Raw genomic sequence first — 27,148 nt, 5'->3', positions numbered from 1 at the left:
GCTGTGACCTTTTAAATCTGACAAATAGATATTTGTCATTTGTCCTTTATAGCACAGTGACAGAATAGGAAAAAGTCAATTATTAAAGAAGTTTAATTTCACTTCATGGTACACGGCTAAAAGTTGGCACAGTCCTAGAAAAATGATTTTACTTTAATTTAAGATTGGTCGTCAAAAAGTCGTATGGTGCAGTTTTGTTTTATTTCAGCTTTTAGTCAGCAAATTTGACATCAAATGCAGATCATAAGTGGCGTGCAATTTGGCTTTTTTTTCAAAAGCTGCCATTGTATATCTTTCTTTTTTGTTTTATTGAAACGGGATACATAATGTTCTATGAATTAGGCAAAAAGGGTAATTCTCAAAGCCTTTTGATGACAAATTATGAAGGTAAAAAACTACTCATGTACTGTTAAGGGGGAAATTATGTGTTTTACCCGATTCCAACATCATACAATAAAGCGCCGATGAATGGATTATATCGTATCTAATATAAAGTAATAAAACTGCAATTTTACTTTTCATGTACACATGTTTTTATGAGGTCACATTGTTTAAAACAATATTTTTTTTTAATTTCAAAAATCTATTCTAATCAATCATTTACTTTAAAAAAATTCCGGATAGTTGTGTCTCGTCCATGATTGGGCTGGGACATAGTTTTCCTGTAATATTTGGACTTGATTTTTTACTTGTTTTTGTTGATGTTTTATTGTTTCATTTAATAAGTTTGGTGTCCATAATTCTTTTTTAAGGTTGTGTTATTTTGATTTTATTTATGTAAATAAGTTTTTCAATGGTTTATTTAAAAAATAGGAATCCAACAAAACTAGAAAGTTCATTGAAACTTTGCGTTATCATTTCTAAGAAGCAAATATTCATTTTAATCCCTAAAATAGTGTTATTTTATTAAATGTAGAAGTAGAATAATTGTCATTGATTTATCTTTACAAACATACAGTAAATTGATGTATTTTGACACAGTTGATTGGTGTAATGATGGAATATACCCAAGATTGCGCATATAATTGTGACTTTAATTCATAGATGAACATCTATCATCGGGTTCATTCTATTCGCTTGAAAATTGTTTATAATAAAAATGGATACGAATGATGCATAAGTCTACATGACATAGTGATATCTACAGTTCGCACTGCAATTTGAAATGCAGAATCTTTTAAAGACTTAAAGTAAACCTTTTTGCTTAGTTCTTTGATTTAAAAATTCAGATATATTGAAGATTACCTTTCTCTTTTTTACCTACATCTTAGTCAGTCAGTACTTACATTTCCAGTTAGCTTGTGATGAAGGATACTACGGAAATCATATCTTGACCTTTTTCTTTGATATTTAGACGGATTGATGACTATGAACACAAATCTATGACAAACTTTGGAGGGCGATTTTAACTTTCCAAATGTAAATTCCCCAATTGGGTCTCAATATACTACACTCCTCTGCACCATTGTAAAATATGCACATATCTCAAATGATACCTTACGCTGGTGCTTGTTGGGTCAATACAGTCTTCTTGGACAGGGGGTGTACCCTTGACTTAACTCAAAATAAATACGAAACATACTGAAAGCAAGGGGTTATCTCGTGTGCCCCAGGCAGGTTTTAGAATATTCTGTTTCAATTGTAACACCTGAGTGTCGAACGTGGAAATTTAATTTTGGTGTCATGTACTTAATTATGAAAAAAACTGAAATAGACACAAAAGAGGTTTTTAAATTACCGCATCACGAATAATGATACCTTTAAGCTCTGTCGTGGCCCTACTCACTAGCACGTCTTTTTGTGGTTTACAATTTTTAGATACTAAGTGTCAGATCAGATCTGAAAATTTGCAATTAATTTGTGTTCCATTCCTGTTTGTAATATATTGATACTTTTGATTCGCAGGACACAGGTAACTTCTTGTTGACACAACCAAACTGAACTTTTTTTTGTTTTTCCTTGAACTCCCCTAGCTTTGTTTAAAACACAACCATCGGTAACTTACGTACTGGTGCCTGTAATGTTTCTTTGAGACAAACAGACAAAATGGCAGCCGTCTCAAGTCAGAAACCAAATTCACGGCTATCAAAGGTTGTGCTGATGTGTAATATTGTTTGTCTGTGGTTTTGTTTCTTCATTTTTTGGCCATGGTGTTGTCAGCTTATTTTCGACTTATGACTTTTAATATCCCTTTCGTATCTTTTGTCTCTCTTTCATATGCTTGCATCTATTGTAAAGGAAAACTACAACCAAGATGAGGAATTTCATTCTGTAAAACAGAACATTTAAATAAGTAAAAGCTGTTTTATGCTTATTTGTCATATAGCCACTATAAACCTTTACTGGGAGTCAAACTGTTGTATTCTAAATTACAAGAACATTCACAGAAGAAAGTTTTTTTACCATCAGCAGTGTGATATAAATGCTATCCCTAGTTCAGATATTAAATCACTTATACAGATCATAATGTAGGGCATAACGACCACGACAATCGGAAACATTGCACAGACTACAGTTATGTGATCATGACGAGTGTATACTGTCGATGCCGATCACAAATGGGTATTTTTTCTTGGCTTTTGTTTAGAAATATTTTGAGTTTCAAGCTGCAGGACAAGACGTTTCTTTCAATACAGGGTTCTTTTGACATTTGTCCTAGAGGTGCACTGATGTTTCAGTTGTTTTATGTCCCCCATAAAATAGATTTACATGGCCAAAGTGTATTTAGTAATGACGATGATGTCCAATGGTGATAGGTAAAAGCTCGCTATATGTGGTACACAGACATTTGACAATCACTCTATTGCAAGGCACAACACGTTAAATGTCCGAAGTTTAACATTGATATTCGCAATATAAATATAGGATTCGTGGCGTAAGAATGTTATCGTGTTCTTTAAACACTACGGACCAATACTGACATTCGAGATTTGCTAAAACTTCCACTTGCGAACATGCGTATTCCAGCCAATGGTCAGAACGTCGTAATAACGTTCCCACATTACAAAAGTCATTTGAGGTCTGAATTACTGATTAAAGTTAGGTATATTTAGTGCTATGTCAATATATCCCGCATAAAAAAAAATATCATCTTGCATCACTTAGTTTGGGATTGAAAAACCGAAACGTTCTTCATTTTCAAACGAATAAAAGGCTATTCTTTCATAAAACATACCTTTTTAAAGTTGTAAGTTTATCTTAAAATGATTTATTTTCCTATTGATACAAATTTAGTTCATAGAAATCGTCATGACATTGTAAAAACTATAAGTATGTTTTGAAATAATTTGTGTTGTCTGTTTTGCATGTAGCGTATTCAACGTATATGGCTAAAACTTCAAAGTTTTCACTTTCATTGGTGTATACTAGATGGTTATATGAATAAATACATATTTTTTTCATAATTTTATATAAATTTTGTTAAGTTTTGACAGACGTTGTTCTTATTATTTGAAATCTCATATAATAATGGATTTCCACTTTTTAGATGAAAATTGTGAAAATTGAATAAGGAAGAAAATAGATTACTATAAGTTTGCAATCATTCTACTGTAAAAAGGGTATTTAAATTGGAGGTAGATATTCAATTTTATTTTTCCTTGAAAACGACATATGACCTTTGATCAAGATTTCTGAAAAACTGCACCATATTTTCATTAGACGACCAGAAGAATCTCAAAGTACACATATTTCGGAATCCAATGATATAGCTGTGTACCATTTTTTATGATTAAAATTTTATAAATCCGACCTATTTCCGGTGTCAAACTGTAACATCAGACATTTAAGACTGTTTGTACGCCTCAGGATGTAATAAAATTTGAGAAAAAGAAGATTGTAAGGTGAAATGTGTGAGTATTTTGTATAAGGGACGACATCAAAAGATCGATGTAGGATAAAAAACTTCATTCAAATAGTTTGGGGGTGGGGGGTCAACATTGCTGCAAGTTTTGTTAATTAAAAATCGATTTTACATATATCTCTATTGGTCAATCAATTTTTCCCAAATTAAGTTAAGAGGGGGGGGTCAGTGAAAAAACTATGTGAATTAAGTTTTTTATCCTTCATTGAACTTTTGATGTCGTCCCTAATCTAATTGAATAAATCACAATGTCTGTTGCCATGGACGAAATGTACATGATCTTCTCAACCTTTGAAAGTCATCATTGACCTAACGGATAACCAAAGGTAATGCACCAATATTGTTGTGCAATGCTAGATAAGACAATCAAATTAGCGCTGGTTTTCATTTCACTTTTCTGTATCACACTCTGTGCAGTGTGATACGAAAAATATCTACTCATGCAAGACATTGATAACATGTGACAACTGTAAGATAAAGTGATACTAAACAGTTTTAAGAACCATAAATGTTTACAGTCAAACACTTCAATATTTATTTGAGAAATTCAGGTCAAGTAATTTTTTTCTGGACAAAGGATAAAGTTCTCAAAACGAATATTTCGACACTCATGAAAATTCAGTTACAGAAAAAATAAAACACAAATATTTTTAACTTTATTTTTCTTTCAGTCTTTTTACTGCACTGGGTAAACTCAATCCTGACCTATTGTAAGGTGGTGTATGCTGGTATCCCTAAGATCTTGTTTGTAGCCACCCATAAGGACAAGGTACCAGTGGTAAGTAGAAAAGATATAAATAAGTCTTCTATAAAGGCTTCCTTAAGATCTTGTTTGTCGTTACCCATAAGGAAAAGATACCAGTGGTTAATGAACACGACATGAATATGTCTTTTATACAGGCAATCCTTAGATCGTGTTTGTTGCCACCCATAAGGACAAGGTACCAGTGGTAAGTGAACAAGATATAAATTGGTATTGAATAGGAATTCCTTGGATCTTGTTTGTTGTTATCTATAAGGACAAGGTACCAGTGGTAATTAAACAAGATATAAATTGGTATTGAATAGGAATTCCTTGAATCTTGTTTGTTGCTATCCATAAGGATAAGGCACAGTGGTAATTAAACAAGATATACATAGGTCTTTTAGATCTGTTTTGGTGTCATCCCTAAGATCTTGTTTGTCGTTACCCATAAGGACAAGGTACCATTGTTAAGTGGAAAAGATATAAATATGTCTTTTATACAAGCATTCCTTAGATCTTGTTTGGTGTTACCCATAAGGACAAGGTACCAGTGGTAATTGAACAAGAATTAAATAGGTGTTTTATACAGGCATTGCTTAGATCTTGTTTGGTGTTTCAGTTGCAACATTGCTCTCCCTTGACACCATTTGCGAGTATGGTCTTGAGGAAACGATGATAGTCCGTCGGACGGGGACGATAAATGGCTGGCCCGTGTTAAGAGAGAGCCATATCTCTTGCACGTTAAAGACACCCTTGTAGATTTCGAAAAAGAGTAGGCTAATGCCGCTACAAGGCAGCACTCGCACCCGCAAAGTGGAAAGGGATTAATATAAGTTGTAAAAATTGTTTCCTAATCCACTATAAATAAATATGTTTAAACTAACATTTCAGTATGTGCACTCTTTTTTTTAAAGCATTTAAATAATCTTCATTATGTATTCATTTATATAGAAAATGAAAAAGAAATTGATAATGACGTCAACCGATTTTTCAACAACAACCTATGCCACCTCCAAATCTGTATTCAATGATAATGTCTTCATTTAAAGTCTTGTTTATTTTTTTTGACAGGAGGATGTTGAAACAAGACGAGCACTATTGTACAGTGAAGTAGAGAAATTATTTAAGGACCACGAAGGAAGAAATCATCTTGTCCTTGACAAAAAAATATTTGTCAATGCAACTGATAAAGATGATCAAGAAATTGAATCCCTGAAGAAAGCCATCACAGAGCTTACTTTCGATCATCCATGTTGGGGGGAGGACATGCCGAATGCTTGTGTCCCCCTTGAACTGGAGATTGCTGAAATGGTAGCTGCAGGAAAGCAGATCTTGTCATTGGTAGAACTTACAGAATTGAATTCAATCAGTAAGGTGTCCGTACTGGATTTTGAACAACTTCATAACTTCCTACACTTCCAACATTCTCTTGGGAAGATCATCTATTTTGATACCTGTCAGCTCAAAGATTATGTTATAATTAACCCGCTCCTCATGGTGGAGATTATGAGATCCTTTGTGACAGGTATTTATCAATTGAAAACTAAGAGTTACTGTCTTATTTCATGTAGATGTCATTGTTGTAAATAATTGGACCATTGGACAAAACAGATGTATGGCTTTTTATTTTGTGTTTATGCTGATACATATTGATTCCTTAATGTCTTTATGGATTTCTTTGTTATCCTGGGATGTTGCCAACAATGTAAAATGTAAAATCACAAAAATACTTCATTGTCACTGAACTAGTATATATATTTGTTAAGGGGACAGCTGAATGACACCTCTGGGTGCTGGAATTTCTCGCTGCATTGAAGACCTGTTGGTGACCTGCTGCTGTTGTCTGCTCTATGGTCGGGTCGTTGTCTCTTTGACACATTCCCCATTTCCATTCTCAATTTTATTAACTCAGAGGAAAATCAAATTGAAAAGTCCCTAATCACATGGCAAAATCAAATTACAAAACACATCAAAAACGAATGGACAACAACTGTCATATTCCTGACTTGGTGCAGGCATTTTCAAATGTAGAATATGGTTGATTACACCTGGTTTCATAGCGCTAAACCTCTCACTTTGTACGACAGACTGATGAAATTCCATTATATTTACAATGATGTGTGAACTAACATCATGACTAAACAGACATAATGAATCAAATAGTTAAAATAGGGGCACAGCATTCATCATGGTGTTACAATTGTAAAAGAAACAATTTCGAGTGTCTGACATCTGTATTTGCGTCTTTCATTATGGAGCACTTCAGTATTCAGACAGACTGACTGTTTGCCATCAGGTTTTGTTTACTTGGTAGGATTGGTTGTCGTTAGATTCTCTTCACCCTGCTTAATCATCAGTTTTATTTTACCAATTTTACAGAAGTAAATGTACATGATGTACTCATACTTGGTTAGATAAGTTTATATCATATTATCTCAACCCTGCTTTATCATCAGATCTGTTGGACCATTTTTTACTGGAGTAAATTGACTCATACTTGGTAGAATTAGTTGTTGTCATATTCCTTCCACTGTGTATTTTAAACTGAAACTGTATTATAGCAAGCTTTCATAATTGGTTTGTTTGTTTGCCATCATGTATTTTTTACCATATTGTCGTTCCGTTTAGAGTTTAACCATTTTTTCAGGACTGTTATGAGATTTTTGACAATTTTTAAGATTTTCTTATCACTTGGTGCCTGTAGTTTGTCATCTTTGTTGTTTTTTGTTGAGCCTGCGACTTTTGTCGCAGAAAGCTCGACATAGGGATAGTGATCCATCGTCTGTTTTTCTCATACTGTATGCAATATGTCAACTTTATTTGGTGTATGGAAATATGTTATGATCTATATGTCAGTCATGCAGGTTTTATTTGACCTTGACCTCATTTTCACGGTTCATTGCTCTGTGTTAAGTTTTTGTGTTTTGTCTTTTTCTTAAACTATCTGCAATAGGTCAACTATATTTGTTGTTTGGAAGAATTGTTAGCTGTACATGTCTGCCTGGTATGGTTCATCTGACCTTGACCTCATTTTCATGGTTCAAAGGTCAAAGTTTAGTTTTCTTGGTTTATGTTAAGTTATGTGACAGTTGTAATAAAGCTTTATATTTAGGACTATCAACATAATATCAATGATAAGTGAAGAAGACGAGACATTTCAGTGTGTGCACTCTTGTTTAACTTTGACAAAGATCTTCTCTAACAGTATGTAGCTAAATTTAACCAAACCGGTCTACAATCCTTCGGGTTATTTTAATGCCCCACCTATTTTTCAGTGTGTGCATCAGTTCTTTCGTTCATCCGCCTGTCTGTCTGTCCCCCTTCAGGATTAAGTTTTTAGTCAAGGTAGTTTTCGATAAAGTGAAAGTCCTATCAACTTGAAACTTAGTACACATGTTCCCTATGATCTTTTTAATTTTAATAACAAATTAGAGTTTTGCACCCAATTTAAACGTCCATTTAACATAGAAAATTAGTGCCTGTGGGTGCATCCATGTACAGTGGACCACTTTTTGTTAATACTGACCCTGTCTGCCAACCAATATGGCTGATATGGTTAAACGAAAAAAGAGAAAAATGTAAGTTTTGTCTTTTATAGTGAAACCTGCTTAAGACAGAGAAAGTCTAACATAGCAGAAATGTTGAGAATGTTAAGAACTACCTACTCTTTATCAACATCAACACTTTCAGATTACTTCTAAAGGAGTTATCATGGTTATTACCAGAAAAAAGAACTTTGGCTATTTTTTCTCATAATTGAAAGTCATTTTGAGTACCAAGACCATAAGTCAGAAAGCTCTTAAACTTGGACTGTGTGGCATCTGACATTTTTTGTCTACAATATTATACCCTTCTTTTGAATTGACCATGGGAGAACTTGAACTTTATATCATATTTTGCCTATTGTACCACAAGGACACAAGTTAGAATTGGATTCACAGTCTCAAAATATCATTCCAAATGTAATGTTGACTCTACATCCTATAACAATAAAACATATTATGACAGCCTCTACTAAATACGCCAGATTATTGCGTATTTGAAAAGGGGATACCAGTACTTTGGATACTAATAAATGCTACCGTTGTTTATAATTTGTAAAGAATATGACATAATGCAACCTTTTATAAATGCTCTGTTTAGAATATTCCAACATCCAACCTTTCGTTTGCTTTCAATGTGTACTCCCCTTAGGCAGCGTTCATGCATCATATTGTTTAGACATTTTCCCATTTGTTTACGTTTATGCTACATAAACTGCTATTCTGTAGAAGTCAGTTTAAGTTGAAATGTTCAGTTAAAAAAGATAAGTCCATTCCTCTGAAAATAGTTGTTTTCTCTTTTTTTCAGATGTAGGATTTTGGCCAAAGAAAAAAGGTTTAGAGGAAACTTTCCGAAGAATGTCAGAAAGTGGGATCATACGTCGAGAAGACCTGTATCAGATATGGAAACAAAAGGACTTCCGGGCAATTCTACCATACAAAGAGTTTATATTCAACATCCTCATTCATCTAGATATTCTGGCAGAGCAACGGAGGTATGATATAGCTACAGGAAGTCGGTTACAAGTAGAGATGTTCTTTGTTCCCTGTATGGTTACAGAACGAAATACCACCAGCTTTATGGACACAGTATGTATACCAGAGAGAGCTGTATGTTTGGCGTTTGTGTTTAAAGGAACTGTCATACCACCAGCTTTGCCCAATCGTCTGATCAGTGCGTGTCTGAGCATGTGGACTTTGAAGCAGTATGAAGGAAGGAAACTCCTCTTTTCAGGATTTGTTGTAGTCTCATTTGACAAAGCACATGATATTTGTGTATGTGTTGAAGGCAACAAAGTTCTCCTTTACATAGTCCATAGAACCGCCGCTGGACTGATAGTACCAGATATAGCAACTGGAATTAAGGAATGTTTGGTTACAACAATGGAGAGAATATCAGATTTCTATCGGTCCACAATAGATGTCAAACACAGCCAACAACTACCTTTCCATATTGAATATTCATGTTCTGAGTTGAAATGCTTCATATGTGAAGAGGAAGCTTTGACCTCAATGACAAGTGAATGGGTTTGTGACAACCATAAGATAAGACACAGAGCCGGAAACTGGGTAGTTTGGAACCAAGATAAGGTATGTATTATATATAAAGTACAATCAGTAGGCAAATAACAAATAGATTTATAGGAAAAACAAAGTAAGGTATACGTTATTTATGTCAGTAATTAAAGTATATAACGACAAGTTAGAAAACTAAGTAACATGGACCTCTGTATTTAATTCATTTTCATAGGAACTGTACACAATTGTCATTATGAGATAAGAAAGGTTTTCTTATAGTAGTGTGTATCTAACATCACATTCACTGTGCACTCGTTGTTCGTAATATTAACGAAATAATAACCAACGGCCTATATAACATGGGTATTATGTGTTTTAGTCTTACATGTGTTGACTTTTTTCAAGGGCCTTTTTGTTTTTATGTTCTGCAATTATGTACAATTTTGGCTGTCCATGTTAAATGGTGTTTGATTCTTATTTGCTCTGTAGAATCCTGCCTAGTTTTATGTATAAATCTTTTTCCTTGGTAATGTTTGTCTTTATTGTTTTGGGCCATTTAAGGGCATTAACAAACCAAACCTTCTCCTTTGGTGGCATTGTTTCCATTCTCTAACTTAGTTGACGTTTGCCTCAACCTAAGCTAATAGTTTATCTTACCTTGACTTCATGTTAATGGTTCATTGGTCTATATTAATTGCCAGTCTGCTTAAGAATCAGGCAGTGGCGAAAACATGACCAAAAAAACCCATCCAATTTGATATTGATTTCAGTTCCTAAAATTTAGTTACATGTATGCACAAAAATAACATTTATTCCTGTTTTCTGTTCTGGTGATAGAAGATCTATACAATTTGGTTGAAATGCACTAGAAATTAACGAACAAGGGAAGATAACTCAGTCATTTGCTATAATTTGCTATCATTCTAACAATTTTTCTAACCAAGTTATTTGATATAACCAGACACACACAAACGAAAGACCAATTATTTTTAACTGAGGTCTGTCACGATGGTTAGTATTAAATAGCACGATTAGCTCGGAGGGTTTTTTATGATCATGTTTTGATTTGTACCTAAACTGCCTGATTCTTACAAAGATTGGCACTTAAGTGTTCATGGTTTGGTCTGTTTCTTGTTTACTATAATATGCGGTAGGTCTACTATATTTGGTGTATACAATTATTTAAAGGAGTTCATGTCTGTCTAGTTTGGTTTATCTCACCTTAACCTCTTTTAAAGTGATTATGTTAAGATATCTCAAAAACAATCTACAAAATCATTCAAATAAGTGATACTAGTAAGACATTTCTTGTGTTACCTTTCTTTGAACATCTCCTCTTCAAATCAGCACAATGGGTTGTGGTCAGTCAATTGTCAAACATAACAATGTCCAGTATCCATGCACAAACATTTTGGTTTATTTATTATTATTTATTACCTTGTCGTGAAGCTAAAAAGAGATGTCGACCAAAAAATATTTATGTATTTTATTTCTACAGAAGAAAGAACAGTGTGAGCAGAATTGTTCAGGTAAGATTTCTAATGGTTTGAAATCACAGGCAGAATGTTTTTATTCAAACCCAAAAATTGTAAAGATTCGTATCAATGTTATCTGTGTTTAAACATTGGACAAAAGAACTGTGTGAAGAAACTTGTCAGATGTTAAGGTTCATTGTACATGTTTTGGTTATAATCATTATTTGGCAGATACCTGTGAATGTTACAACACTAAAGTGACATTTTTGTTCTCAACATCAGTAAACTAATGCTGAAGAAGGCTTCAGATAGTTGCCGTTCCACTTTTCAATCCTTGTGTTGGAAGCAAATAGAAACGTTTTTAAATTAAACTTATACATTTTGTGACAACATCACATGGGCCGGGTCTTGGTAGCTTTGTTTTGTTAAAAGTCAAAAAGGAAAAAAGAATAAAGATCATAAGAAGCTGACTCGAAAAATGTGAGACGACCTTAAAGATAACTAAATGATAACATTTATATGAAGCTCACATAATTGTTACTTTGCTTTAATAAAATAGCTTGCTTTATATAACTTCTCCACAAATGAGAGATACTAACAAAGTTATATGTATATCCTGCTCAATATTGGAAAAAAAATAATGCATTAAATGGAAACAGTGTGTACAAAAAGGCCTAGCTATATATAGTATAACGGACTATATAACTTGTAAATAGAAGTATTTAAAATCAAGTTATTTACATGTATGGATGAGCTAATTTTGTTAATCAATTCAATGTTTGTTCACAACCGGCCTCAACAGTACTGACATTTTTGTGGAGCAGACACAATATATATTACGTGACTCTTTTATGTATTGTTCATTATTCTGGTAAGTACACAGGCAAATTTTGCTCACGTGAATTTCACGTATAAGCTCGTTTGAGGTGAGTTTCATGTGAATTTCACGTGATGTTTACGTGAACAAAACTTGCCTGTGTATGTTGCTTTTCAAAAACATGGAATATAAGTTCAAAATGTACCAATTTGTTTAAAATTTGTTCTTACTGTGAAAATGTTAAATTGTGATACCGTTTCTGTTTTCTTCAGGTTTAAGTGATGATGCGTTGAGCAAGATACCAAGTGATATTGAGTTATTACGTTTTTCAACAAAATATCCATTAAACCAAATTTTTGAATTAGTTACGTATCTAGATATGTGTGAGGAATGGGAAGCTATTAAATACAATAATGGAGAAAGAATAGAGGTTGCAAAATTTTTGGTGTTAACGAAATGGAAACAGATGAAACCTGAGAGCAATTTCCAAGCCTTGGCAGAAGTTTTGACAAAAATGAATATATCAAAACATTTGTTATGTCAAGTAAGATTATATATATTTTTTGAAAGAGATCTTTCTGTTATATGCTGGTAGATTTATTGTACATGTTGTATTCGTGTTAAAACATAATTATACATATATTATAATTGTACAACATTCTTCAGAATATATCTGAATCAGAAAAAAAACTCAACCAAAATAGGGTATGGTCAAATCATTAATATATTTATTGTTAATTATTTCTGAAACTTTTCACAAAACGTTGTTTACCTACTGTGATACGAACTTTTTTTTAACTCACAGGGATACAGTACATTTTTTTATTTTTTTTTGTTAAATATCTTTTTGATTTTTGATGAAATATCAAACATAATCATTTTGATGTAATGTAAGCTATTTGTTTTCTCTTCCTTAAAAATATGTGATAAATAGATTATTACATGTCATTTTTCATATGGTCCATGGTATCAGCCCACGACCCATATCAAGCCCTCGGGCTAAAGCCCTCTGGCTTAATATGGGAGTCTAGGGTTGATACCCGGGCCATATGGAAAATGCCATGTAATAATCTATAAATATCGCTTAAAAGCCTAGTCAATTGCCTGGATAAGATTGTGTTTTGCTGTCTAGGAGTGTGGTATGAACCTGCGTGTCCTCAGAATATGCAGTTGCATTTCTATGACGTATTGCTTGGCCTTATGCTAGCTAGCGATAACTTTTATACGTTCTGTTTGTGTTCAAACTTTTCTGTAGAGCAATGAAAATTAAACCCACTTTCAGATAACAAACATGAACAGCAGGTTTTTCATCGACACCAATCATCGATTTTAAAACTAATGTGTACATGATTGTGTAACACAATTAACATGCATATTAAGGGCATACGGTACAGTTTTTATCCTGTTTTTACAAGTTCATGAAAATTTGCATATAGGCTTTTTTTACCGGATTATATCAAATATGTAATAAAAAATATACCTTCATGTGCTACTTTTTGAGTAAAATGAGGTTGAAATTTTGTATATTTGCTCAAAATTCAGATTTGTGGCCGAAATTTCTTTTTCAAAAGAAAGACAGAACTTTTTTGTTATAAAAGATAAACACAAATTGTTTTTTGTTAAATAATCGGTAATTTCTGTATTTTATAAATATCCTAAAAAATATGCAATTTTTAATTCAGAAATAACTCATATTTATCAAATTTTCTTGAATTGAGGAAAAAACGTCATTTTTACTGCATGTTTATCAAAAAAAAAAAATCCTCTATTTACAGTTTTATAAAATTTGGGTCACATAATCTCCCTGCAAAATTAAACAAAATGCCGTTTTGAAAATAGCGGTCCATGAACTCGTTTTCAAATTAAATCAGTTTGAATGATAAAAATCAGTCGAAAAATGCATCTTTTCCCGATATGTCACAGTTTGACGTCGCGAAAATAACATTTTACATTAGCAACGTCATTATCTCCCCTGTAACTGTATCGTATGCCCTTAAGTGAATGTTGAGTTCAGTTTAAAAATCTGAAGTGTAGGACAACTAGTTCATTTTGTTTCAAATCAGACAAGGTTTTGATATTTGTTTTTACTGTTGATATTAGCTGTTATGTTAGATTGGGAAATTGTTCACTTTGAGCGATGTTTTTTTGTTGACCATTCGAGGTTGTTTTTTTTCGAACACGTCATCAGTTGAATATGTGATTTTAATACTACTAGCCTCATGGGATTTTAAATGTTATTCTCCTTTTTATATTGTTGATAATGTAATTGGTTTGACACCACTGTCTCTATAACCATGATAACGTTAATATCAAGAGTGATATATAAAGTTAAGTCATAATTGACAAAATTGTGAAACATACTGTTAGAATACCCGAAGACAAGAGTCTTGTTGAACTGAACGTTGAAACCACTGTCCTATGTGATGGCAGGGTTGTGTGCTTACAAACATTAAACACTGCCACATTTTAATGTGGTTGTCCCAAGTCAGGAGAAGGATTTATATTTTGGTTAATTGACTTTCTGTCATACTTATATTTAGAAGACTATTTGTTCATCAAACAGGTTGTTTGTTTTCCCGTTTAAATTGTTTCACATTGCCAGGATAGTCCCCTTTGGGTTTTTTGTAAAGATAATAGCACAATACATGTTTGAAAACAAACTTTGTGAAATCTTACATAAAAAAAAACAATTTTTTTAGGAAATTAATGTATTGTTTTTTTCTGTGTTTCGAAGAGGGATAGTTTTGGTTCCTTCAACATTGTACTTGTTTGGCTTTATAACTATTTTGATCTGAGCGTCACTGATGAGTCTTATGTAGACAAAACATGGGCCTTGCATATTAAGTTATTATCCTGGTACCTTTGATAACTATTTGACATGTTTGAATATGTGTCGTTATGATGAAAATCAGTTCATTCTTGTACCAGTATAAGATCTTTGCAAAATCCTAAAATAAAGCATAATAACCATGCTTGTTTCCAAGAAAAGGATGTAATTTTACCAGTTTTTACAAATTCACTTGCAGTTTCACATTTTTTTGCCATTTCTTTAAATGTCAGACATGTAGGATGAGATAAGATCTTTGTAAAAAAAAATCCTAAAATAAAGCATAATAACCATGTCTTTTTCCAATAAAAATGATGTATAGTTGTCACATTCATTATCGATGCCAATCATATCTTCTTATATTTCTTTGACATGAACAGTAGTTCAGATATTACAAATGTACTGATATTTGTACTGAAACTACTATATAACTGTTTATGTATTCAATTTTTGCTTTAATGTATGAGCTTTCAACTAAGCGTATATTCTGCTTTGAACATGTACACTTTAACAGTACAAACATACTGTAGATTAAGGTCAAGTAGTAAGAGTGAATTGCATATTAATGGCTAGGCATTATACATAATCGTCAAATATTAAATCCCTTAATCGTTGCTGCACCAATGAAATGGGAGAACTTTTGACTTTTAGATATATAATATGTTTGTATTATCCCTTAATCGTTGCTGCGTCCATGAAATGGAGAACTTTTACTTTTCACCAATGTTTAGGCTACCCAAAATAAAAAAAGGATGTGACATACATATGGATGTGTTTTCTTTTTCTTCACCTAAACATGATTTTTCAAGACAAAGTAACTTCTGTATTGTACCTGAAGCGGGTAATTGATGTGGAGATATTTCTTTTTTTTTGCCTGTGTTTGTCTCTTGTTCATTTATTTTTAAAATATATCTGCTCCTGGTTCCTCTTACCGAATTTCGCCCCTATTCACATGCTCAATTGTGTTTTTTACAATTTCAAATAATAGAAAGCATGTGTCTAATGCTAGGGACAGGATATCTTTTTCTGAGTTTTGCTGTGATGTTACCATGCATATTGTTGTCATATCTTAATTTATAATTATATTTTAAAGGTAAGAAGAGTCCGTGTAGCAGAAACAGGTACGTAATAGAAATATAAAAGCAATGTAAATTATTCACCTGATAAAAAAATGTAGGAATTTCCTTAATGATAATTTAATTTTTAATGCCTTTTTATATTTATGTATATTATTTTTAGTAGCTCACCTTGCCCGACGGGCCAAGTGAGCTTTTCTCACCACTTTGCGTCTGATATCTGTCGTCGTCGTTGTCGTTGTCCAGTGTCGTTAAATTTTACAATCGTCTTTTCTGAAACTACTGTCCTTTGTTTAATATGCACAAAGACCAAGGTGAGCGACACAGGCTCTTGAGAGCCTCTAGTTTAATTTCTTTGTAACCTTTGTATTTGCATGGTGTTATGAGAATAAACTATCTATCTATCTTAATTCATGTTCTTCATAATAGATTGTTTTACTTTTAAAATGTATTTAGAAATTATGGTAAATTACACAAAGATATGCAAACGGAACAATTTTATTATCGCCTTATGTGATTAATTGCCTATGTTTACAATTTTTGCTTTTGTCTTCAACAATAAGAATTATTATTTTTAAACAATAACATAAAATATAATTTGATTTTAATAAATAGTTCAAATATGACTGATTCCAGCTCCTTCGAACATCAATTTCTAATATTTGCCTATTGTATCCCACCTCTAGGCATAGAGTGCATTAAACGAGGGGCGAAATATACCAGAGGGACAGTCAAACTCACAAGTGACACCCTTGTTCAACCCGTACGTTCGTCCCATTCGTTGGTTCGTCCTGTAAGTCTCCAACTCTCTCTAACTATAGTTTGCCTACACTACACATTATATACAAAGTGTATTACCACAAATCAAGTTTGATATTGGGTGGCGTCACTTCTACAGTTTATGAGTGATGTCACTTTATATATATATATATATATATATATATATGTGTATTTTTTTGTTTCAACCAAATGTTATAAACTTTATACACAATGTGTATTACCATGCACCCCAGATAAAGTTCGAAGTTGTATTGGTGTCATTTTCTCACATTTAGAACTCATGCCTCTAAACAATCATAAAATTGCTGATTTTTGTTTCCGTTTTCTTACTTTAGTTTGTCTTAACCAAATGTTTAAACACTTGTACACAAGTCTTATTACCACAAAACATTGATCAAATTCCAAAATTGGGTTGCGTCACTGCTACTGTTCAGGAGATATGTTCCTTTATATTGCCGACTTTTTTGAAAATTATAGACAATTATAACCACCATAAACAGATCGAGTTTAAAATTATGTAGCGTGTATTTTACTATTCTTGAGTATGCCCCTTTTATAATTGAAATTTTGGTAAATCTGTCGGTCTCTTACTTTATTTTGACTTTAGTTTGCCTCAACCAAATTACAAAACTGTGTCACATTTATTTTGTATTAACTTCATATGCTGACATTTCAGACATTCCTTTGGAATACCTAGATTGTATCCCAACAGATGAGATTTTGGATGCATTAGCACCACAAATAGGTCAGATATTTTTTCAACTTGGTGCTGAAATTGGACTGTCTATTCCAACACTAGAAAATATACAGAGCAATCATCCCCACGACTTAGCAGCTCAGAATAGTGAAGTACTGTTAACATGGAGAGAAGACAGATCAGTGAAACCTACAATACGGGTACTGGTACAGGCTTTAGTAAATGTTGGGAGAGGAGCACACTGTTTACAGGAAGTTTTAATGAATGTGGATCCTAATACCCTTAGAGAACCAGAAGAAGTGAGAGATAAAGGTGCAATATCCAAGAAATCAAACAAATGTTCAATAGCTTGAAAGTGGACACCACAGAGTAAAGGTAGAACAATAATGCAGGAGAAAAAGAAGACTACAGCTAAGGAGAAAACTATAAAATGCAATCCGGTCTTATTGTTTCTAAAAAATACTTTCACTTTTGCATTTTATTCGTTCCATATATTCCGCGTGGAGCAGGAAAAATAGGTATAGTAGTCGCCTGTCTATTTGTCCTTCCATCTGATACAACAATGCTAAGAGATTGTTTGACAGAAAACTTTCAATCATATACTTTACACAACTATTTTCATGTATTTGTTGTCTGCACTATATTGTTATTTTGAGTTGACAATTGAATGGGGGCCGTGTAAAAAAAAAATTAACAATAATAACACAATGATGTTTTTATAATATTGGAATAGGTTTGCTCAATAAACACAGAATACAGTCATGTTTACTCTTACAGTGTTATGTTACTTGAATGTTGAAAATTGCAAAATTTTTATGTTTCTATATCATTAATGAAGAAAACCTTTTTTAAATTGATTCATAAAATTCTGGAATATTGGCAAGCTCGTGCAATATAAAAGTATACTCTAGACAATGTTCATGCAATAACATAGAATGTTGTAAAATTCATGTATTCTTCAAGTGTATGATCCCTCATATGATAATGTAATATAATAATGCATTTACTGTTTATTTTTTTACATATTTTGCATATATAAACTTGAAAATGCAAATGATTATTTTTACTCAAGGGGGGTTTGAATATGATAGATATCAGAAGTTATTTCACCGCTCTTAAAGCTATGTGGGTAAAAAGATTAGTAAATGATTGTGAATGAGGTTGGACAATTATACCTCAACACTATTTGTATAATTTTGGGTCAAACTGGTTAGTGTTTCAAACAAACAGTGGGGATAAGACAGACGAAAGCATTGAAAACATCCCAGATTTTTATAAAGATATTATTAAATGTTGGAAATTAACTGGTGGAGGTCTAACAAAAAAAACAGAAACATTTACAGATATAAGAAAACAAATATTATGGAACAATAAATTTATTAAATTTGAAAATAAAGCTATATTTTTAAAATATTGGATTAAAAGCGATCTTATTTATGTAAATGATATCATAGATGAAAAAGGTTGTATTTCTCAAGACATAATTTTAAATAAACTAAAAAATAAATCAAACTGGATGGCTGAAATTAATTTAGTGAAGAAATCTATACCAAAAGACTGGGCAGCAATTTTAAAATCGGAAAATTCTATAAAAAGCATTGTTAATATAAAGAGAAACCAATTTATATTGGATGGTTTACCTATAAAATTAGAAGCATTAACAAATAAACTTTTATATAAGTCTCTGATAAATAAAAAAATTGAACCAGCTATTGGACCCCAAAAATGGCTGCGTATATTTGATATAGATGATGTGTTATATCAAAACTATCTATATAAATTTTTATTCAAATATTTAAAAGAAAATAAACTTAGAATTTTTCGATGGAAATTACTACAACATATTCTACCTTCAAAGAAACTTTTATGCAGGTGGAAAATTGTAAACAATAGTTCTTGTAATTTTTGTACACAAGAAGAAGATTATGATCACTAAGTCTTCTTTATACTGTGTCCGTATTTAAAACTTTTTTGGAATAAAATAAATGAAGTTTTAAATAACAGTAAAATAACTTTTAAGGTAAAACTAAGACACTTAGTATTTGGATATAAAACTTCTGAAGAAGAATATTTTGACTTAAACTATTTTTTAACAATTGTGGGGTTTTCAATTTATAAAGCCTACTACATATCTGATCAAAAGACAAAAAATGTCAATGTTTACTCAATTTTTCGCAATGAGTTCAATAGAAGAGTATGTTTGAAAAGTAAAAGTAATGTTTTAGCAACTATTAGAAAACATATTAAGTGATATTATCTAATACATATATGATGTAAAAAATGTAATATGTATTTTGCAACTAATCACTACCCTGAGTGATTAGTGGATTGTAACAGGGAACATCAGGAGGAGCTTGGACTCCTGAATGATATTGTAACAAGCCAATATTTGAAATAAATATTTATTTATGTTGTTAAAAAAAAAAAAAAAATTTACTCATTCTGAGAATATTTCATTAACTTCAGGACTGTATGTTCAATTTTTTTTGTCTTTAATATAAAAAAATTGTGATAAAAACTAGAAACACATTATGTAACTTCTGAGTTTCACCTTTGCAACAGCAATACTTGCTTACTCAAGTAAAATGTTTCTCTTCTTGAAGCCAGGAGTATATACTCAAGAACTTGTGATGATCTCAATATTTAAAGAGGAGGGATGTGGTGTACATGTATTTCAGCGGAAGCATGCCAGACTAGGCCGTATATTTCTATATTTCAACAAATAGAGACCTGTTTTTGTAGTAATCACTGATCAGAATGAAAAATAAGGAGATAGTGTGTGATTCAATGAGAAAACTATCCAACAAATGGTAAAATCATGTGAATTTAAGCAACTAAAGCAGAATGTACCGCATTCATCAAAAAGCAAAATCGATTTACTGTAAGCTAAAAAAGGCCCTACATGAAAAAAGGTAAAACAATTCAAACTGATTTATGATAAAATAAATAACTACTAAAAAGGTGGTGTTTAATGACCTTGACCTCCCATGAGGGTCCTGCATGGTTGGTTTCCCCTTTTTTTATTTATTGTAAAGTGCATATTTATAAAGTTGTCTTCCTTTATTATAGGACACCATCTATAAGTACACATAGTATTTATAATGAAATTTGTTTATATATGTTCACCATAATTTTAACATATAAACAAGCTGTGTTTTTAATGTGTGATTCTCATTATGAATAATCATGTATAGTTACTGTGTATTATAAATGTATTAAAATTGTCAACATTTTAACAGGTTGTTTCTTTTAATACGATATCATAAATGCACCTATATTTTAATAACAAACCCACATTTGCTTGAGGATACTTTCACCCGCTACATGTAACATGTTAAACCCCGCCATATGCTGTATGTGTATGACTGTCCCAAGTCAGGAGCCTGTATACAGTTTTTTTTTATATATATAAAGGACATTCCAAAAGTATCAAAAATATTCTTAAACTGAAAAAGTTACAGATCAAAGATACAGAAGGGCATTTAAAAATTGTCTTGAAGAAAAGCAGACGATGCAATGGCTATGAAAGAAAAAAAATGAAAAATCAAACATCAGTACACACAACTCCAAACAGAAAAGCTAAGACATGAGAAACATCAACTTTATCAAAAACGGGTGATCACATGAGCTCTGGAAGGGTAAAAATATTCTGGTCCACTAGTGACGCCTGTCATGTTTTTTCTAGGCAAGCAATCATTTGGTGAAAAGTCACATATGTTGATGTCACTGTCAAAGAAAATGAATTAGATTGTGACGTAGACAATGAGACCAAATCCGTGGTCCTCCTTTACACAGATTTTCTTAACGATAGCAACAAATGATGGCGTCTTGTATGTTACAATGTAGAAGTAATGACTTCAAATAAATCATGTTCAATAGATTTATTTATTGCAGCAATACTCTTTAATAAAAATAATGAATGGAGTTCATGTCATTAGTGGAATAGCTAATTCCTCCTCTGAGTTTAGGGAGTTCATGTCATAAGTGGAATAGCTAGTTCCTCCTCTGATTTCAGGTAGTTCATGTCATAAGTGGAATAGCTAGTTTCTCCTCTGATTTTAGGAAGTTCATGTCATTAGTGGAATATCTAGTTCCACCTCTAATATAAGGGAGTTCATGTCATCAGTGGTAAAGCTAGTTCCTCCTCTGATTGTATGTAGTTCATGTCATAAGTGGAACAGCTACATCCTCCTTTTAGGAGCTCATGTCATTAGTGGAATAGCTAGTTCCTTCTCTGATTATAGGAAGTTCATATCATTATCCTCCTCTTATTTTAGGGTGTTCGTGTCATTAGTGGAATAGCTAGTTCCTCCTCTGATTTTAGGTAGTTCATGTCATTAGTGGAATAGCTAGTTCCTCCTCTGATTTTAGGGATTTCATGTCATTAGTGGAATAGCTAGTTCCTCCTTTTAAGAGCATATGTCATTAGTGAAATAGCTAGTTACTCCTCTGATTTTAGGTAGTTCATGTCATTAGGGGAACAGCTAGATCCTCTTCTGATTTTAGGATGTTCATGTCAGTAGTGGAATAGCTAGTTGCACCTCTGATTTTAGGGGGTTCATGTCATTAGTGGAATAGCTGGTTCCACATCTGATTTTAGGTAGTTCATGTCATTAGTGGAATAGCTAGTTCCTCCTCTGATTTTAGGGATTTCATGTCATTAGTGGAATAGCTAGTTCCTCCTTTTAAGAGCATATGTCATTAGTGAAATAGCTAGTTACTCCTCTGATTTTAGGTAGTTCATGTCATTAGGGGAACAGCTAGATCCTCTTCTGATTTTAGGATGTTCATGTCAGTAGTGGAATAGCTAGTTGCACCTCTGATTTTAGGGGGTTCATGTCATTAGTGGAATAGCTGGTTCCACATCTGATTTTAGGGGGTTCATGTCATTAATGAAATAGCTAGTTCCTCCTTTCATTTCAGAGAGTTCGTGTCATTAGTGGAATAGTTAGTTACTCTTCAGATTTTAAGGAGTTCATGTTATTAGTAGAAGAGCTAGGTCCTCCTCTGATTTAACGGAGTTCATGTCATTAGTGGAATAGCTAGTTCTTCCTCTGATTTTAGGTAGTTCATGTCATTAGTGGAACAGCTAGATCCTCCTTTTAGGAGTTCATGTCATCAGTGGATTGGTTGGTTCCTCCTCTGATTTTAGGTAGTTCATGTCATTAGTGGAACAGCTAGATCCTCTTATGATTTTAGGATGTTCATGTCAATAGCGGAATAGCTAGTTCCGCCTCTGATTGATGGGGTTCATGTCATTAGTGGAATGACTGGTTCCACATCTGATTTTAGGTAGTTCATGTCATTAGTGGAAAAGCTAGTTCCTCATCTCATTTCAGGGAGTTCGTGTCATTAGTGGAATAGTTAGTTACACCTCTGATTTTAGGGAGTTCATGTTATTAGTGGAATAGCTAGTTCCTCCTCTGATTTAAAAGGAGTTCATGTCATTAGTGGAATAGCTAGTTCCTCCTCTGATTTTAGGTAGTTCATGTAATTAGTGGACTAGTTGGTTCCTCCCCTGATTTTAGGAAGTTCATGTCATTAGTGGAATAGCTAGTTCCTCCTCTGATTTTAGGGAGGTCTTGTCATTAGTGGAATAGCTAGTTCCTCCTCTGATTTTAGGGAGTTCATGTCATTAGTGGAAAAGGTAGTTCATCCTCTGCTTTTAGGGAGTTCATGTCATTAGTGGAAAAGCTAGTTCCTCCTCTGCTTTTTGGGAGTTCATGTCATTAGTGGAATAGCTAGTTACTCCTCTAATTTTAGGGATTTCAGGTCACTTTTTGAACAGCTAGTTCCTCCTTTTAGGAGCATATGTCATTAGTGAAATAGCTAGTAACTCCTCTGATTTTAGGTAGTTCATGTCACTTTTGGAACAGCTAGTTCCTACACAGGTTTAACAGAGTTCAAGTCCCACTTGAAGCAGCATGTCCTTCTACGGGTTTCCTCCTCTGATTTTAGGTAGTTCATGTCACTTTTGGAACAGCTAGTTCCTAAACAGGTTAAACAGAGTTCAAGTCCCAATTGAAGCAGCATGTCCTTCTATAGGTTTCCTCCTCTGATTTTAGGTAGTTCATGTCATTAGTGGAATAGCTAGTACCTCCTCTGATTTTAGGTAGTTCATGTCATTAGTGGAACAGCTACATGTAGATTCTCCTTTTAGGAGTTCATGTCATTAGTGGAATGGTTGGTTCCTTCCCTGAATTCAGGGAGTTCATGTCATTAGTGGAATAGCTAGTTCCTCCTCTGATTTTTTGGGAGATCATGTCATTAGTGGAACAGCTAGTTCCTCCTTTAAGAGTTCGTGTCATAAGTGCAATAGGTAGTTCCTCCTCTGATTTTAGGGAGTTTATGTCATAAGTGGAATAGCTAGTTTCACCTCTGATTTTAGGGAGGACATTTCATGAGTGGAATAGCTAGTTCCTCCTCTCATTTTAGAGAGTTCATGTCATTAGTGGAATAGCTAGTTCCTCCTCTGATTTTAGGACGCTCGTGTCATTAGTGGAATAGCTAGTTCCTCTTCTGATTTTAAGGAGTTCATGTTAACGTTATTAGTAGAAGAGCTAGGTCCTCCTCTGATTTAACGGAGTTCATGTCATTAGTGGAATAGCTAGTTCTTCCTCTGATTTTAGGTAGTTCATGTCATTAGTGGAACAGCTAGATCCTCCTTTTAGGAGTTCATGTCATCAGTGGATTGGTTGGTTCCTCCTCTGATTTTAGGTAGTTCATGTCATTAGTGGAACAGCTAGATCCTCTTCTGATTTTAGGATGTTCATGTCAATAGTGGAATAGCTAGTTCCGCCTCTGATTGATGGGGTTCATGTCATTAGTGGAATGACTGGTACCACATCTGATTTTAGGTAGTTCATGTCATTAGTGGAAAAGCTAGTTCCTCATCTCATTTCAGGGAGTTCGTGTCATTAGTGGAATAGTTAGTTACACCTCTGATTTTAGGGAGTTCATGTTATTAGTGGAATAGTTAGTTCCTCCTCTGATTTAAAAGGAGTTCATGTCATTAGTGGAATAGCTAGTTCCTCCTCTGATTTTAGGTAGTTCATGTAATTAGTGGACTAGTTGGTTCCTCCCCTGATTTTATGAAGTTCATGTCATTAGTGGAATAGCTAGTTCCTCCTCTGATTTTAGGGAGGTCTTGTCATAAGTGGAATAGCTAGTTCCTCCTCTGATTTAAGGGAGTTCATGTCATTAGTGGAAAAGCTAGTTCATCCTCTGCTTTTAGGGAGTTCATGTCATTAGTGGAAAAGCTAGTTCCTCCTCTGCTTTTAGGGAGTTCATGTCATTAGTGGAATAGCTAGTTACTCCTCTAATTTTAGGGATTTCAGGTCACTTTTTGAACAGCTAGTTCCTCCTTTTAGGAGCATATGTCATTAGTGAAATAGCTAGTAACTCCTCTGAATTTAGGTAGTTCATGTCACTTTTGGAACAGCTAGTTCCTACACAGGTTTAACAGAGTTCAAGTCCCACTTGAAGCAGCATGTCCTTCTACGGGTTTCCTCCTCTGATTTTAGGTAGTTCATGTCACTTTTGGAACAGCTAGTTCCAAAACAGGTTAAACAGAGTTCAAGTCCCAATTGAAGCAGCATGTCCTTCTATAGGTTTCCTCCTCTGATTTTAGGTAGTTCATGTCATTAGTGGAATAGCTAGTACCTCCTCTGATTTTAGGTAGTTCATGTCATTAGTGGAACAGCTACATGTAGATTCTCCTTTTAGGAGTTCATGTCATTAGTGGAATGGTTGGTTCCTCCCCTGATTTCAGGGAGTTCATGTCATTAGTGGAATAGCTAGTTCCTCCTCTGATTTTAGGTAGTTCATGTCATAAGTGAAATAGCTAGTTCCTCCTTTGATTTTTTGGGAGATCATGTCATTAGTGGAACAGCTAGTTCCTCCTTTAAGAGTGCATGTCATAAGTGCAATAGGTAGTTCCTCCTCTGATTTTAGGGAGTTCATGTCATAAGTGGAATAGCTAGTTTCACCTCTGATTTTAGGGAGGACATTTCATGAGTGGAATAGCTAGTTCCTCCTCTCATTTTAGAGAGTTCATGTCATTAGTGGAATAGCTAGTTCCTCCTCTGATTTTAGGGAGCTCGTGTCATTAGTGGAATAGCTAGTTCCTCTTCAGATTTCAGGGAGTTCATGTCATTAGTGGAATAGCTAGTTCCTCCTCTGATTTTAGGGAGTTCATGTCATTAGTGGAATAGCTAGTTCCTCCTCTATTTTTAGGTAACTCATGTCATGAGTGGAATAGCTAGTTCCTCCTCTGATTTTGAAAGTTCATGTCATGAGCAGAATATCTAGTTCCTCATCTACTTTTATGGATTTTATGTCATTATTGGAATAGCTAGTTCCTCCTCTGATTTTAGGGAGTTCATGTCATTAGTGGAAAAACTAGTTTCTCCCCTGCTTTTAGGGAGTTCATGTCATTAGTGGAGAAGGTAGTTTCTCCTCTGCTTTTAGGAAGTTCATGTCATTAGTGGAATAGCTAGTTACTCCTCTAATTTTAGGGATTTCAGGTCACTTTTTGAACAGCTAATTCCTCCTTTAGGAGCATATGTCATTAGTGAAATAGCTAGTTACTCCTCTGATTTTAGGTATATATATATATATAGTTCATGTCACTTTTGGAACAACTAGTTCCTACACAGGTTTAACAGAGTTCAAGTCCCAATTGAAGCAGCATGTCCTTCTACGGGTTTAAGGGAGTTCGTGTTTCAAGCAAAGTAGCTAGTTTCTCCACAGGTTTAATGGAGTCCATTTTCCTTGTAGAGCAGTTAGTTCCCATACTGGATTGATTTAGTTCATGTCACTTGTAGATCAGTTATTTCCTCCACAGGTTAAAATAAGTTTATGTCACTTGTGGAGCAGCTAGTTCCACCACTTGTTTAAAGGAATTCATGGCACCAGGGGATCAGGATTACATTCAGATGCTGATGCACGATTTTGCAAATTGTCTATGTGATATCCATATATGTAGCTCTTTAAGGGAGCCTGTTTCCCCCTAAACCCCGTCTCTTTATATAAGGTCCGAGTTGGCTGTCTGAATGGTCTTATTAGTAGATACTTTGTCCGAGTTGGCTGTCTGAATGGTCTTATTAGTAGATACTTTGTCCGAGTTGTCCCATATTCAATGACAAGGTTAACAAGAGAAAATATGGGTCAACAGGAGTGTTGTCCATTACCTTGCAAACTGTTATATATAAAAATCTACCTGCTGCAGAGATGGTAAGAAAATCTCAGATCTACCTGGATGCACTGAAGTCTAGGAGACAAAAGCTGTCAGTCAGACCACTTATTTTTCTTTTATAAAATTGAGAATGGAAATGGGGAATGTATCAAAAAGACAACAACCCGACCATAGAAAAAACAACAGCAGAAGGTCACCAACAGGTCTTCAATGTAACGAGAAATTCCCGCACCGGAGGCGTCCTTCACTGGCCCCTAAACAAATATATGCTAGTTCAGTGATAATGAACGCCATACTAATTTCCAAATTATACACAAGAAACCAAAATTAAAATGATACAAGACTAACAAAAACCAGAAGATGCCTTTTTACTATCTTTGACAGATTTGAATGTACACGCGTACGTGTACGTGTACTTTTAAAAACTGTAATATAGATTGAGCAAATGTAAGAAACAAGAATGAGCAACAGGACAAGATCTACCAAAAAGTCAATCGGCTGTCGACTCCATATTGCCCTTACATGCCAATTTTTATCCATTTTTCGTATTTTTCTGTCAAACTATATTATCAGTAGGAGAAGATCTATTCGTTGGTTCACACAAAACTTCAGT

At 33.7% G+C, this 27,148-nt stretch overlaps 2 protein-coding genes across 2 annotated transcripts in view; both read left to right on the top strand.

Annotated features, from left to right (window-relative positions):
• The window catches only part of LOC134690123 (ankyrin repeat and KH domain-containing protein mask-like), a 33,355-nt gene extending 27,264 nt beyond the window's left edge, over positions 1–6,091 (top strand). Inside the window, exons 13-15 of the mRNA XM_063550096.1 lie at positions 4,534–4,640; positions 5,679–5,976; positions 6,069–6,091. Coding sequence (XP_063406166.1) covers positions 4,534–4,640; positions 5,679–5,976; positions 6,069–6,091 — 428 coding nt within the window. The remainder of the gene's footprint in view (positions 1–4,533; positions 4,641–5,678; positions 5,977–6,068) is intronic.
• LOC134691279 (uncharacterized) lies at positions 6,040–19,196 on the top strand. Its single transcript, XM_063551714.1, has 6 exons — positions 6,040–6,132; positions 8,958–9,739; positions 11,166–11,196; positions 12,232–12,503; positions 15,880–15,907; positions 17,319–19,196. Exons 1-6 carry the CDS (start codon positions 6,102–6,104, stop codon positions 17,690–17,692), a joined length of 1,518 nt encoding a protein of 505 aa, XP_063407784.1. The 5' UTR covers positions 6,040–6,101; the 3' UTR covers positions 17,693–19,196.
• The last annotated feature ends 7,952 nt before the right edge of the window (positions 19,197–27,148 follow it).

This window comes from Mytilus trossulus, chromosome 11 (assembly GCF_036588685.1).
Source record: "Mytilus trossulus isolate FHL-02 chromosome 11, PNRI_Mtr1.1.1.hap1, whole genome shotgun sequence".
Taxonomy (NCBI): domain Eukaryota; kingdom Metazoa; phylum Mollusca; class Bivalvia; order Mytilida; family Mytilidae; genus Mytilus; species Mytilus trossulus.
This window is presented reverse-complemented; position numbering and strand designations above follow the sequence as displayed.

Excerpts from the sequence above, each read along its gene's own strand:
- LOC134691279 (XM_063551714.1), top strand. The coding sequence starts at position 6,102 with ATGGTGGAGATTATGAGATCCTTTGTGACAG. Across the intron at positions 9,740-11,165 it reads TAGTTTGGAACCAAGATAAG|AAGAAAGAACAGTGTGAGCA; the intron begins GTATGTATTATA and ends TTATTTCTACAG. Across the intron at positions 11,197-12,231 it reads GTGTGAGCAGAATTGTTCAG|GTTTAAGTGATGATGCGTTG; the intron begins GTAAGATTTCTA and ends TGTTTTCTTCAG.